This window comes from Apodemus sylvaticus, chromosome 2 (genome assembly GCF_947179515.1).
Source record: "Apodemus sylvaticus chromosome 2, mApoSyl1.1, whole genome shotgun sequence".
NCBI lineage: Eukaryota > Metazoa > Chordata > Mammalia > Rodentia > Muridae > Apodemus > Apodemus sylvaticus.
Genome location: NC_067473.1, coordinates 126,635,134 through 126,650,416, shown reverse-complemented (window position 1 = coordinate 126,650,416; position 15,283 = coordinate 126,635,134). Strand labels below are relative to the sequence as shown.

The 15,283-nt window shown below is 42.0% G+C and overlaps 1 protein-coding gene across 1 annotated transcript in view; it reads left to right on the top strand.

Annotated features, from left to right (window-relative positions):
• Suclg2 (succinate-CoA ligase GDP-forming subunit beta) overlaps nt 1-15,283 on the top strand; it is a 254,374-nt gene that overhangs the window by 139,009 nt on the left and 100,082 nt on the right. The window contains exons 5-7 of the mRNA XM_052174384.1: nt 1,273-1,425; nt 3,460-3,549; nt 11,232-11,328. Coding sequence (XP_052030344.1) covers nt 1,273-1,425; nt 3,460-3,549; nt 11,232-11,328 — 340 coding nt within the window. The remainder of the gene's footprint in view (nt 1-1,272; nt 1,426-3,459; nt 3,550-11,231; nt 11,329-15,283) is intronic.

Here is a 15,283-nt window from a genome sequence, read left to right as displayed (position 1 = left end):
AAGAGATATATTGGTCAGATCAAGTAATGAAACTTAAAATAATTTGAGTACCAGGGGATCTCACAAGAAGGCCGTGTCTGTCCATAATCTTTGTAGAACTAAAATGAAATTCTAGTTCTTTTGAAATTCATCTCTCTCTCTCTGAGCTTCCCTTGAGGAGATGGTTAAATTTCTCTGTAACAATCCTTAAAATACTCTAGCATCCTGGGTCACAAAAATGGCTTTTAACACAAAAAAACATTGGGTCTTTGTGTGAACTACTCATTTCATTCCTGGTGGACTCTTTTTGTTGTTGTTGTTGTTGTCATTGTTATGTTTTGTTTTGTTTTTTAAGAAATGAGACATTATTTTTGCCAAGCAAGAACTGGTGGAGACAGCTGCTGGTCTTCACCAAGTAAAGTATGAGAGAGCGCACAGCATATCAGTCAGTGTTCCAAAGGACGGAGAATGCAGCTCTTGGACAGTACTTCCCCTAGGAATTAGAGTGCTGTATTGCTTCTAAGAATCTTCACAGCCATGAGTATCTCACTAGACCAGCGTTGTATTAGACAAACTCTGTGTCAGCAGTGAGGGAAGGCAAGGGGGTGGAGCTGAGGGCCAGAACACTGCTGCATTTAAGTCATGGTCATGTTCAGCTGCCCGGGCTAGCCTCCAACTGAATCTGTACCCCAACCACGCCTTATCTTGGTGTCCTCCTGTCTTAGTCTCCTAAGTAACTCCAATTACAGGCTTGTGCCATCAGGCCCAGTGGATGCATTATTTTAAATGACAAAATATGTTTATTTGTAGAGAGTAAAAAAATGAAATAAAATACAGCTATCCAGGACACAGAAATATATAAATATATGTAACATCAGTATACCATAAAAAAAAATCTCTTGTTTGGTAGCCAAACCCTGGTTTTGTACCAGTATAATAATACATATGTACTGTTAATGTGTAAAATTAAAACAGTTGCCTCACTGGAGGTTTTATCAAATGACACAGATTTACCAGAAAGAGAAACTAAGATGGGAGTTGGAAGGTTTCTGGGGCAAACCAGACACCGATCACTTGAGCACTTTAACAGGATTAATTAAGGAGCTAACAGGATGTCTTATGCACCTGGTATGATTCCCAGACCTTTGCACACTGACCCATGGCATGCCAGGAGCCTAGACACACATGAACCTGTGGGTTGTATGTGTGTGTGGGGGGAGGAGGGAGGTAAATTTCTAAGTTCAAATGTGCTTGACACAAAGTTAACTGGACTTTTCATTCTTGTGATCATAGGTGATGGTTGCTGAAGCCCTGGATATTTCTAGAGAAACTTACTTGGCCATTCTGATGGACCGGTCCCATAATGGCCCTGTGATAGTGGGCAGTCCCCAGGGGGGCGTTGATATTGAAGAAGTGGCAGCTTCAAGTCCAGAACTCATCTTTAAGGTATGTTTGATTTGCTGGCCATGTAACTGATTGTTAGGGTAGTAACTGCTCAACATTTGTTGTGGAGTCTCAGGCAGGGAGCACTGGACCTGCTGCTGAGATGTGAGGTGAAGATGCAGAATCTCCTCAGGCAGAACTGAAGTGTCTCCTATTCAGAGGCTTTTCTTTCCTTCCCTTTCTCCTCTCCTCTCCTCTCCTCTCCTCTCCTCTCCTCTCCTCTCCTCTCCTCTCCTCTCCTCCGCTCTCCTCTCCTCCCCTCCCCTCCCCTCCCCTCCCCTCTCCTCCCCTCCCCTCCTTCCTCTCCCTCCCCTCCCCCTCCCCCTCCCCCCTCCCCTCCCCTCTCCCCTCCCCTCCCCTCTCCCCTTCTCTCCTCTTCTCTCTTCCCTGCTTTTTCTTTCCACATCATTTCTTTCTATCCAGTCTGACCCATGCATTAGCCAACAGGAGAGCACTGCTCTGTCTCCGTTTCTCCTGGGTTGACTCCTGCCTTTAACAGTGGTTATGGTCTAGACACTTTCTCTTGTGTAACTGGATGTAGGTTAGTCTGTTACTTTGCTTGCTATGACAAACTTCAGTCAATGTAGCTTAAGGAATGGTTTATTGTGGCCCACAGTTTGAGGGTACAGTCCCTCATGGCAGGAAAGGCATGGCGGCAGGAACCTGGGGCAGCGGGTCTTGTCAGGAGGCAGAGGGGATGGGTGCTGGTGCTTGGCTCATGGTCTCCTTTTTGACCAGACTGGACGATGATAACTCCCATTCTAAGGGTGAGACTTTGCTCTTAATGTAGTTTGTTTCTTAGTGTAGTCACTTCCTTACAGACCTACCAGAGACAAATCTCTTTGTTTACAAAGAGACTTTGTTTCTTAGTGTAGTCACTTCCTCACAGACATCCCAGAGACTAATCTCTTCTGTGATCCAGGCCCCATCAAGCCAATACTAAACTTCACAGACTGTCCAGAGCAGAAGTCACTCAGAGGTTCATATTATGTTCTGTTGTTTCAGTCCTTGAAAGTGTCATACTAAGATCAGTTTCAGAGAGATGAGGAGTCAGATTCAAGTAGGGAGTAAGTCTGTCACATGCCTTTGGCCTCAGTTTAAAAAAAATAACAATACTTTGACGGTTTTTATCCTGTAGCATTATAAGGATTAAGTGGATTGATATGAAAAAACAATGATCAGGCACCATTCTCATCTACAGAAGAAAAATCCCATTTGGAACACAAAACCCAGCCTTTAATCTTGGTTCTTAATGTCCAGTTTCATTAGGGTTTTCTACAAGAAACATTATTTCCTTTAGAAACTGTTTTGTTTCCCCTTAAGTAGGGGAAGAATCCTATTTTCTGAGTCTGATTTTCTATATACTGTACTAACACTTCAATGATTGTTCTAAAAATACTCTCATCAGTATTACATAGATTAACTAACTGCTTTGGAAGTTTAATTGACGCTCTATACACAGGCTTACTCATAATGTCTAGCCAGTTCCAAAATTAACTTTATCTCAAACAGTCTCATTTGCTATCATAATTCATGAACTAATGCACACGAATAGCATTCATTGTTTTTGACAGAACAGCACTTTGTAGAGTGAAAGTATTATTAATAATTTTCATATGAATAAAGTGTTCAAGTCTTAAGATAATATTTAACCTGTGTATGACAACTCCAAACTTAACAGCAATATTAGGCAGCAAAGCCTTTCTTTGGATGCCTTCCAAAAGATGTCACAAAAATTAACTGACTAAATATTCATCAATGCCATCTGTGTAGTAATTAAAAGTGAAAACTGGCATTAGATCGTCTTGTCAGCATGCCACTTTGAAGAATTCTATAGTTTTTGGAAGGGCTGTTTCATGATGGCTTGCTAATTAAAACGTGCCCCATAGGCAGCCACAGTAGCCGTGCTCAGGGCTCTGTGGAAGGGTGCCACACTTTAATTACTTATTTGCCAGAAAGTACTTTAAATGTTTGCTTTCAGGTTTAAATCTTCTCACTGGACTTCTGAATTTTGTTCATTTCATATATTTTCACCAGGAGCAGATTGACATCTTTGAAGGGATAAAGGATAGCCAGGCCCAGCGCATGGCAGAAAATCTGGGCTTCCTCGGGTCTTTGAAAAACCAGGTACATAAGCCTTTGGGAGACAGCATGTTTGCCTTGTTTCAGAAAATATTGCAGGAACTTACTTAATTGCTACTGATGTTTGTGACGGACACATGACGGTTGTGTCTGAATCTTTCACCAAATTATTTATGATCAAGAAACTATTTTCTTCTGTTACAAGAGATAATGTATGTATATGTATCAGATTGAAATGGTCTGTGTGTGTGTGTCTGTCTGTCTGTCTGTGTGTATGGTGGAAATGTGTGTGTATGCATGGATGAATGGATGGATGGACACTGACCCATGGCATGCCAAGAGCCTAGAAACAAATGAGCCTGTGGGTTTTGTGTGTATGTGTGTGTGTGTCTGTCTGTCTGTCTGTCTCTCTGTGTGTATGGTGGAAATGTATGTGTATGCATGTATGTATGTATGGATATATATGATAGATATGTATATCTGTATGAGATAGAGTGATATGCATATATATGTGTGTGTTTATATTATATAGGTATATGTAGTGTTATATATACATATATGATAGTATATTCTTATAGTTTTATGATATGTGTATGATTACATGAATATAATGTGTATGATACACATGCATACATATTTATGTGAGAAAAATCTATGCATACATACATATTGTGCTGAAGGTTTATAATGCATATTATATATGCATATATGTGTGTGTATATGTGAAAATATGATACAAGTCATTCTGTATACCGATGATATTATATAAACAGATATTCATGTATATAATAGTTTATATACTATTATACAAATATGTTTGCTGTGTATAGGTTCATGAACTTCATGCCATTTGGTGATATTTGTATCTGTGGTTTTGAGACAGAGTCTCATGTATCTCATGTTGATTTTAATCTTCTGAAACTCTTGGTACTACCTCCTGGGCCTTGGGATTAACAGGTATGCACCCTACACCTCGTAGAGGTGATTTTGGGGATCTAACTCAGGGCTTGGAGCATGCTAGGCAAGTATTCTGCTCACTAAACTGCTGCCCTAGCCCTTTCTTTTAATTTTTAATATTTATTTATTATTATGTGACTACACTATAGCTGTCTTCAGACACACCAGAAGAGGGCGTCAGATCTCATTAAGGATGGTTGAGAGCCACCATGTGGTTGCTGGGCTTTGAACTCAGGATCTCTGGAAGAGCAGACGGTGCTCTTAACCACTGAGCCATCTCTCCAGCCCTGCCCTAGCCCTTTAATTGATTGGCTTTTAAGTTTTTCTTACAGTACTTCTGGTGCTGCTTGGTACATACATCTCACTATGTTAAGAATTTACCTCTAGCATCTGTATAATGGGGATCGTGACCATTAACTGAGAGGTGTATTGTAGGGTTTGAGTTGAGTGCTGTATGAGAGCTGTCATTCAACGTGCTGCCGGGGTGTGGTACAGTGCCTGCCTTGTATGTGCAGGATTCTGGACTTACTCCTAAGCCCCACAGACAAGCAAGATCGTCATCATATTTATTAATAGTGCACATTACATGAGCATTTGAAATGATATCGATGGCATGAAGGCAAGGTTGTCTACTTAGAAAGACCGACAATATATTAATTTAGTAGTTAGATCTTTTTGGCTTGAGGATAAAAAAATGGTACTCCAAGCTTTGATGGGGCAGAATTTGTCGTGAACATCCTGGCCTGCCATTGGTCCAATCTATGACACCTAATGATGTGTGGAAACAGGCGAGCTTCTTCCCACAGCTAAGTCAGGAGAATTTGCTGCCCCTCTCCCGCCTCCTCAGCTTCAAGAGGCTTCTTTACTGTGTGTGTTCACTGGCCTGGGGCTGCCCAAAGGATATACAGTAAGTTCCCGCAGTGCCCACGGAGGATTGGCTTCAGTGTCCTTAGGACACAGCAATCGAATTCATCCTCAGGTCCCTTCTACGAATGGCTTAGTGCTGCTTACAGCTGGCATACCTGCTCTCCCAGGCATCTTATACCCTACAGTGCCTGCACTCTGTGAACAGCTGCCATGGTTTATAGTTTGGGGGATAATGACAAGAAAATAAGATCTAGGTGTTCGGGCAGATGCAGGAGTCATTTAGAATGTTTTCTTTAGTATTCTATTTGTATGTACACGTGTGTGTATGTATATGTATGTATGTGTATGTATGTGTATATGTATGTGCATATGTATGTGAGCGATGGAGAGCATGCTCAGAGGACAGCTTGCTGGAGTCGGTTTTCTTTCCGCCGAGTGGGCTCTAGGGACTGAGCTTGTCTGGCATCAGGTCTAGCAGTGGGGCTCGTTGCCACCGGCTCATCTCGCCAGCCCTACAGTAGTACTCCCTGTCTGTGGGTAGGTCAGCTCTTAGACATGAGACCTGCAGGCAGAGGTGCCACTTTCCTTTAGCTTAGTGCAACATTCCTGTTCCAACGAAACAGTGATTTTTATATCGTCTCCAGAAGTGTTATTGTGACAGTAGGCAAGTCAAAGAAGGACACAGTAGGAGAAAACGTCAGAAGTGTTTAGGGTAAGAGAAGGCACCACTCATTTGAAAATCAGTGTAAAGACTGTTAAAAAGTAAAGCATTGAAGGTGGTAGAAGAAGTCAGGACCTCCTTGGCTACCTCCCAGGAAGAGACAAAACAGGCAGCATTCAACAGACGACTGGAAAACCAAGTATCTTCTCTGAGACCGGCAGGCTGCTGTGGAGGCAGTTTGTTCAAAGGAGGATGCTGGCCAAGCCTTGGCTCTGTGCTGGAGTGATTAGTTTCATGTTACTAGACTGAGGCTGCTAACCAACCATATATGCCATGTTAAAAGATGTGTATTTAAAGGCTACTTATATAGAGAAATCGGTCCCTGAAGCAGTCTCTTATGTTGAAGTCATGGTGTTACAGTTATTTGGTCCCATGTCTGATTGCAGGTGTATGCAGTCACCTGTGCACATCCTCTGTATCTGCACATGTATGCTTCTCCCATTTGTCTGTAGTCATCCTTGTTAGAGCCCTAATCCCCATTACAGTGTGTGTCGCTCACTCCTCTGCTGGCACAGCTCACAGTAATAGCATGCGATAACATGTACAGGTAACGTACGTTTGGCATGTGCGAGATTAAGTAAGTCATTCAGTGTAGGCTGTCTATGCTGACTGCTTCTAGGAATTAACAGTCTGCCATAATGCAGCGACAGGAAACCCCAGAGTGGGCAAAGCTCTGACCCATGGTTGTAAAGCTCACTTATTTACACAGTAGAGAACTCTACAGAAGATAATGATATTAAATATATCCTAAAATGCCCTTGCTACCTCCATATGTAAGAGAAAATTAAGGGTTATTTGTAATTCTTAAATGACATAATTATGTTTCCCCAGTGCTCCAAACACTATTTCTGAATGTGATATGTTGTGGTCCATAAGGAGCCTGGGTTACCAGGATATTTCTATGTTTCTAAGTTATCAAGGAAAGAAAGGAAAGAATGAAACCTTTGAGCAGGGTCTTAGGTGTCACTGGCGGTGCCATCCTCGTGGGTTTGACTCTTTATTTGCTCATTGAATTGGCACTGATTGCATGTTACTTACTTTTCTTGGCTGTGTCCAAAGTATCAAAAGATAACATCAGCCTATTGGTATCTGTGGACTAGTGGAGATCTTTCCTCGGCTCTAGAATACATGAACTGGGTGGGGTGGGAAGAGAGGGAAGGAAGAAGGGGGAGGGAGGAGGAAGAGAGACAGACAGAGAATGAATGTGAGATGTGTGTGGCTTGGGATTTACAGAGTAAGGATGCACAGTGAGGAGGCGTGGCCTGTGAGCTCATGTGTATACCGGGTACCGTCTGATTCAGGATGCCGCCTTCTAGCGGGAGGGGATGAGCAGAGAAGGGATGGAAGAAAGGCAAACGGTTCTGCAGTCTTAGGTCCCTGATCCTGTCATGAAGAGATGGTCCTAGAAGCTAAAGGAGCACATGTACGTCTGGCAATGGCTGCCTTGGTAAAATCTGTATTCTCTGAATTTTACCAGAGTGTTTTGAAGTGGTTGTATTAAATCTCATTTATGAACCTAAAGTTATTTCTATTATGTACTTTGTTCTTATTGATAAATTACTCATTAAATCATTTATTAAGTATTAAACATCAATATAGATGTATGTGACATAGGGTGTGGGTAAGTAGGGCCTTCCCACATGCACACAGCTGCAAAACCCATGCATGTGGTCACATGTATATAGTCCCAGCTCCCTGAGAAGCTAAGTCACAATCCCCCGAGATTATGAATACAAGACCAACCCCAGCAACTTAACAGGATCCAACATCAAAAAAAAAAAAAAGCCTCAACCCGAAAAGATCCTGAATTGCCACATGCTGAACAGCTTAGTCTTAGACACTCAGACACACGTGGGAAAACAGGATTGGATGGGCTGTGCTCCATCAGACAGACTGACACCAAGACCAAAAGCCTAGCGACAACCCAGACACTCAGGGAGTTGATGGTCTGGCACAGTGACGAGGAGTTAGCTTGCCCCTGTCTGAGAGGGTGCTGTCTGTGAGGGCGCTGTAGGAGCACAGTCTGCAGCTGAAAATGTCTCTGGGAAGCTGCTTAGCTGGGGCACGTGCAGATGTCTGTGCACGCTCTGGCAGCGTTAGCTCGTGGACGAGCTAATGAAGGCTTTGCCATCTCACATGGACTGAGGCTCTGTGGCCCTTGACACGGCTCTGCCCAAGGACTCGTGGCTTCCTCTGGTCCCACATTCCAGGATTTGTGGGTGACTGGCTTTGTAATGTAAAATAGTTTAGTTGGCTTTTAAAAGTACTCTGAAAGCAAGAAACAATAAAATAAACTTGAAAAATGTTAGAGACCGTTTAAAGTACTTCCAAAATGAGACTGACCTTTTGAAAGTCTGGCAAACCCAGAAGCTATGTGACATGAGCGGTGTGATTGTCCTTAGATTCCCCTGCCATGGGACCATCACAAACATGGTTAAAAGTTATTTGTAGTTTCTATGGGATAAAGAGCAAATTTTATTCACATAAATACACTTCCCTTGCTTAAAAAACCCAAATCTCAACAGGAACGTTTACAAAATCCACAGAAATGAAAATACAAATGTCTCTTAGGAGCTAGAATGATGCTCTAACTCATTTACTGTATGTATTTTCATTAAAACTACAAATACCTGCTGTCCCTTGCAGTGCCCACCCAGCATGATGCCGATGCTGGCCGGGTGTGAGTGAGAGTCTTCCTGCACTGGCTTGTGGGCGTTCACGGTAGCTTCTTCCCTTTAAATAGAATCCTTCACAGTTAAAATGCATTCAGGGCTGAGGGCAGAGCATGAGGCACTGAGGCAGCCCTGAGAGGCCATGATGGGGAAAGCTCCCTGGCTTTGTTTCGTGCGCTGCGATGCCAGTGCTGGAGAGGTGGTGACACGCGGGTCTCTGCATCTCGCTGGCTGCTCAGTCGGTGGGCTCCAGGCCAGTGAGAGAACCTGTCTCCAAAAACAAACACACACACACACACACACCCCAAATGGGCATTTCAGAGGCACAATACCCCAGGCTTCCACATGTCATTCATGTCCATAACATCCAATGCATGGACAAACACATGTGCGTACAGCCAGTCATGCAAATAATGTGCACATAACTATACACACATACAATAAATAATAAATAAAATATTTCCATCCATTGTGTACTGCTATGGGGTTTACCCCATAAATGTCTAGTCACAGGTATTACATATCTACCGAGACCAGAAAGATGACATTTTAAGTAAATGAAGCCATTAGAAACAATCCATATGGTCATTATTTAGGTGATGAATATAATGAATGGTAGTATAGCTACGCAATAAAATATGATCTGACAATTAAAGCAATGGATATTTATCCTACCAGCGAAGGTTTCTATTAATAAGGATAGAGGCTTTGTTGTTCTGTAAAGATGGAAAGTATGCATTCTTGCGTGTGCATAGACTGTGTCTCAGACAAATCAGAAGCTGACAGTATCTGTGTCAGAGGGCCTGGAAGCTGTGGTTGGGAAAGAGAATCTCGAGAAACCCTGACAAATGGGGAGCCTTATAGCATTTATATGTGTTACCTACCCATAGCATATTTAATAGTAAAAAGATTTTGTCTTGGTCTAGTAAAGTAGCAAATGATGACAGTCATACTGCTCAGGGTGGGTGACAGAGAAAGGTTACAAGCTTGAGGCCAGTCAAGGCTGCATAGCAAGTTGAGGGTCAGTCTGGGAAACTTCCTGGAATCTGACCTCAAAATATACATATATACATACACATATGTACATACATACATACATGCAAACAAACATACATATACCTTACACTTTGGATGCATTTCTTTATGTACATCAGATTTCAACTAGGATTTAATAAGATCTACACATAGACCTGCAGTAGTTAAGATTCAGATAGTATGAGAGCTTTAAAGTAGAAATGCTTTAGTCAAACCTGGACCAGCTTTTATTATTGACCTAGGTATGAACACATACTTAGGGATTTTATTTGTAGGTGTTGTAAGGATTAGGAGAGTTAAGACTGAAGGAGCAGCTGGGTTGGTGGTGGTGCATGCCTTTAATCCCAGCACTTGGGAGGCAGAGGCAGGTGGATTTCTGAGTTCGAGGCCAGCCTGGTCTCCAAGACAGCCGAAGCTAAACAGAGAAACCCTGTCTCAAAAGACCAAAGAAAGAAAGAGAAGACTGGAGGAGCAGAGAGGTCCCAGCTTCTCGCTTTCTTTGCCCCCATGTCCTCACCCCCTCTACACTTCCACCAGACAGAGCTGCAAGCCAGCTGGCTCAGCAACTTCAAAACTAGTCCTGTAGGTGCTAATTGCTCTGTTACCCCAAAAAGGGGCGGGGTCACCCTGGCTCTGATAGCACAGACTGCATGTAGTGCTGGTGCGGTGGTCATAGGGAATAGGGAAGTAAAACAAGACCAAGAATGAGTCCCATCCTGTATGCAACTACAGTTGCACACACTTGTAAGTGTGGGGTCTCCTGGAGGGTTGATGGCTCCCACGTGTGCTGTCTCTAGCTCTCTGCTGCACGTTGCAGAGCAGCCTGCCCTGGCATAAGCAGTGAGTATGTGCTGGCTGAGGAGGAGGACTGGGTCCCATTAGGGACTTGCATGGACATGCTCTCTGTGCCCCTTACCTTCAGTACCCACTGTGTGAGCAGTGGAGGCTGCACGGTTCTGCAGCTGCTCTGCTGTTTGAGACCTTCATCTTTCTGTCTCACAGTTTTCGTCAGACACTCAGGAATTTCCGTGCAGATTATACACCTGGATTGATGAAAATAATAACCATTTTATTCCTGCATAATAAGGAAAACTTGTCATTACAAACCCTCAAAAGCCTATTTACCTTTTTACTTAAATGGAGCCCGTTTGTGTTAGTGATTGTAGCTTATACTGCAGTCTAACATGACTAATAGGGACATGATACTGCACAAAAGGATTAATAGCACTTTTAGGCTGCACAGAAAATATTTTGTTTTCTTGATAATGGTCTCTCTTAGTGTCTGGAGGGAAGTTGAGCAGTCTGTTCTAATGAATAGCAGTGGAAATTAAAATAATTATGTTTTTCAATTTTTCCCTTTAGAAAACCTAACTGAAAATAAAGACATAATTTGCTATTTTTAAGATTTCGTTAATGAAGCAAAATAAACTTTGTTGTATTGCTTGGGTGTGATTCCATCTCACTTGATCACGCAGGCTGCAGATCAGATTAAAAAGTTGTACCATCTCTTCCTGAAGATCGACGCCACTCAGGTGGAAGTGAACCCCTTTGGTGAAACCCCAGAAGGACAAGGTAACAAACAGTAGAAAGGAGGAAATACAGATGGCCTTTCATAATTATGCATAGAAACTGTAAATTAACTTGCAAAATAATCTCTAAAAGCAGCACCAGCTTTAAGTTCATTTCTTTCAGTAATTTAACGTCTGATCAGTTCACATACTCCCATGATGGTGTTCAACATTTTAGTATTTGGGTGTGTATAGTCAAATGTCAGGCCTCCCAAGGAGCTCCGTCCTGCTTGGCTTCTGATGCCATGAGTCCTCGCATCAGACAACAGAGCCCTCATTTTTTTGCAGTCACTACTAATAGAAAGATGTGGGTGTAGGTGTGTATCACTGTCCTTGGGCTTAATAGCTGCACCTGCTTTTTATCTGAACTTGATGTTCTTGAATTTGCAAACTCTGTGCACAGTTTCAACTCATGTCAATGGGAAGTTTACCATCTTGGCGAAGTCCCTATCACTCTGTGGTTACCACACTTGCCTTGTTCACTTTAGGCAAAGGAGGTAGTTGAGGGATGCTTTCTCTTGTAGCAATATTGTACCACTGTTGTATGCCTCAGCAAATGTCACCACTGCAGGATTTCTTGAATATGAATGAAGATGCACTCATAGCAAAAGCCTGGAACTTCTTAGAGTAGTTCTGAGGAGTGGGATGGCAGATAGAATAGTTCAAGCCAGAATATAAGTGCCAGACTTTGGCTCTTTCCATACATTGTGACCACTGGCTAGTCATGGCTTTGCCATTGAAAAGGCAGAAGGAGCTGAACATAAATGTATAAATAGCACTGTCAAGACCGAGCATTTTTCCCTAGTAAAAGCTTTGTAGGCAAACCCTTGTTCAGAAAATCCAAAAGATTGTCTTTGGAACCCAGAGAGACCATAGGACAAATTCAGATTCTGCATCTGTCATATTCTGGTTACACATCTACACACATTCCTTCCTAAGTTTCAGATTAAAACCACTAAAAACTGTTATTAGTATTAATCAAATTGCTAAAAATGATACCCATATTACCAACTGACGCATTGGGTTATACATTCAGAGAGATATACAGTGGACCTTTCCTCATATTCACGAGAAGGCCCATGCTCTTCTTAACCAGTACAAGAATGTGCCAGGAAAACCAGTGTCCAGCTAAGGGCAAGTTCTGAGGAAGTTGCTGAAAGTACAATATTGCATGGATAACCACCAAATAGTATCTGCACCAGGCTTTATATGCAAATTATGTTTATTTTAACTTTACTTTTTAAGATTTATATATCTGTGTGCCTCGGTGAATATAGGCCCTGTGGAGGCCAAAAGTGCAGGTCCATTGGTTCCTCTGGAACTGGAGTTCCAGGCATTTGTGAGCCAGCTCATATGGGCATTGGAAACCACACCTGGGTTCTCTATAACAGCAGCAATTGTTCTTAACCACTGGCCTTCTTCTAGTGCCTCAAAATTAATTTTTAATTGCTGTGATTATAAAAACTTTAGTATTTTATATAGAGAGGAGGCAGATAAGTTGTACCTGTTTTTGAACTTCTATGCCAGTCTCCATGTTAGACTTTCACAAACAACCCTGCAAAAGTAAGAGTTGTTATTCCCATCATTACGAAGACCAAGCATTCACCCTTACTCTCATGGACAGCTAGTTCTGCAGGATAGGATGGGAACCCTTGTCTCTGACCTGTTTGTGTATGTGTGTTCGCGTGCATGACCACACAAGAGTGAGTGAGAAGACAGCCTCCTGGGAAGTGGGAGACATTTTGCTGTAGGATTATTGTATTCACCCCTGTGATGTAGCTGTAGGGACAGGGAGGCACTACACATGGAACTCTTCTTGGAAGGTGTTCACAAATTTTACAAAGGCTAAAGTTTGCTTTTTAATTAATAAGAACATGAAACTTGTTTAAAAATATTTTTCATCACAAAACACATTCTGTATGTATAATTCATTAAAGCAAAAGTCTTACATAGTATTTTTAAGACCAAAATTATCTTTAGCTATTAATTTGTTCATTGTACCATAAAATTTTGGCTACTGAATTATAATCACAATTAAATGAGAGTGTTGGTTTATAACTCTAATGAGCAGTAGTCAAATTAAACCCAATTAGGAAATGGTGATTCATGATCAGTTGTGAAAGGTGGCTCTTTATCACTGCCATGTCCCGCAAAGCAGACCTCTGTTTAGGAGCTATACACGCAGTCATTTAGATCTTAGCAATGTTGATAATATTTATAGTCTCTCTGCTTAAATCATTTTCATTTAGATGACTAACAATACATTTCATATGAAAACTTTGATTTAATTATTGTTCTTATAATTTGGAGACTTACAAGCTCTGAAAGTTAAGTCTCATGGAAACGTTTTGACTTAAAAGCTAGTCATTGTGCCATCTGTGCAAGACTTAGTTCCGTGTCTCATTGCTTAACCCAGGAACATTTTTTTATAAATTCGCTTTATTGTTTATCTACTTCTACAACAGCCTGTTGAGTGAAAGGCAGTGACCATCATTAATATCAGAGCTGCTGAGTCACCAGCAGGGAGGAGATGGAAGAATTTCCCCCTAAGAACATTCCTTCCAGTGTGGCTAACAGTCTTTATGCAGAGGGCAACTTGACACTGAGTTTTATTGTGGTTTAATGACTCTTTTGAGGATTATAATGGTTGCTAGTGACTGATGAAAGCCTATTAACCTTGGCTTAGCTTTTGTTTACCAGTGGTTAATTCTCTTACACACTTAACAGGAGTTCAAGGTGCAGATTCAAGGTGCAGATTGCCTTGTGGTGTGTAAAGAATGAGGCTTCTCTCTTACTGTCTGTGGAGCCCAAATCCATCCCCTGAGCTGAGGGAATGAAATAGCCCTGCTTTCACTGAATTGTTCTCACTTAGCCAGGCTCTGTGCTGTGTATGTATGTGCATGTATATGTATGTGCATGTATATACTCAGGGATTCTGCATCATGTTTGATTTCTCCTTCCCGCTCCATTTGCGATCACAAATGCTACTTTTGGGGTCTTTGAGCAAGTGGTGAGGACCTTCCTCCCAGGAGATATTTATCAGAAGTGGTGCTTTTGTCACCTGCATGGTGAATGTAGGGAGGATCGCTAGCTGCCCTTCAGTATATAGAATGGTCTCCCTCATATGCCCAGAGAGGCAAATTCCAGCTACAAGTCAGCTCCATCTACAGATGCCTCCATTAATGAATGCACTACAGAGTGAGAGCTACTTAAAGCAGTGACTCTGTCGCCCAGATGCCCAGATTCCTTCAGATAAGGCTGGGTGAGCCATAGTTAACTGGCAGACCAAATTCCTCTCTTTCTTCCTTAAAAATCCCCCAAATTACCCCCTGTTGCTGCATGCTCACAGTGCCCTTGTTGTGCTGCTGCTGCTGCTGCTGGTGGTGGTGGTAGTGGTGGTGGCCTCTGTTTCTTCCTTATATTCAATGCTCTGTTTTCATGGTCACTTTTGGTTTTATTCTTTCTCTACCACATCTCACCTCATATCTGTTTTTTCTTCATAGCAACTGGAAAAAGTTCTAAACAGTATACAACTCTTAGAACATCAATATTTAATGGAAGGTGGGACTCCTTTTAAAGCATCAGCATTTTAAAGCCAGCTTGGCAAGGCACATTTGAATAGCACATTATGGTTATTTATCACAAATCAAACACAGCACATTGCTTCAAGACAGATTATTTTCCAAACTAATTATGACAGTCGTACTTCCTGCGGTTTTTCTGTTCCTTTTATGTGCATGTCTTCCTTCTGAAATGCATTTTTTCTTTTGTTTAACTCAGCAGCACATTCTTGTGCAGAAGCTCTGGGTCAGAGGCCTCTCCCTGCCAGTCACTCTCCGCATCAAGGCACTGAATTAGCAGCTCTGAGTGCCTCACACCACTAAACAGAACAACACAAACGCCCTATGAATACAAGTACCTTAGCTTCCTTTGATATCTGTTCAGAAGGAAAATTCATT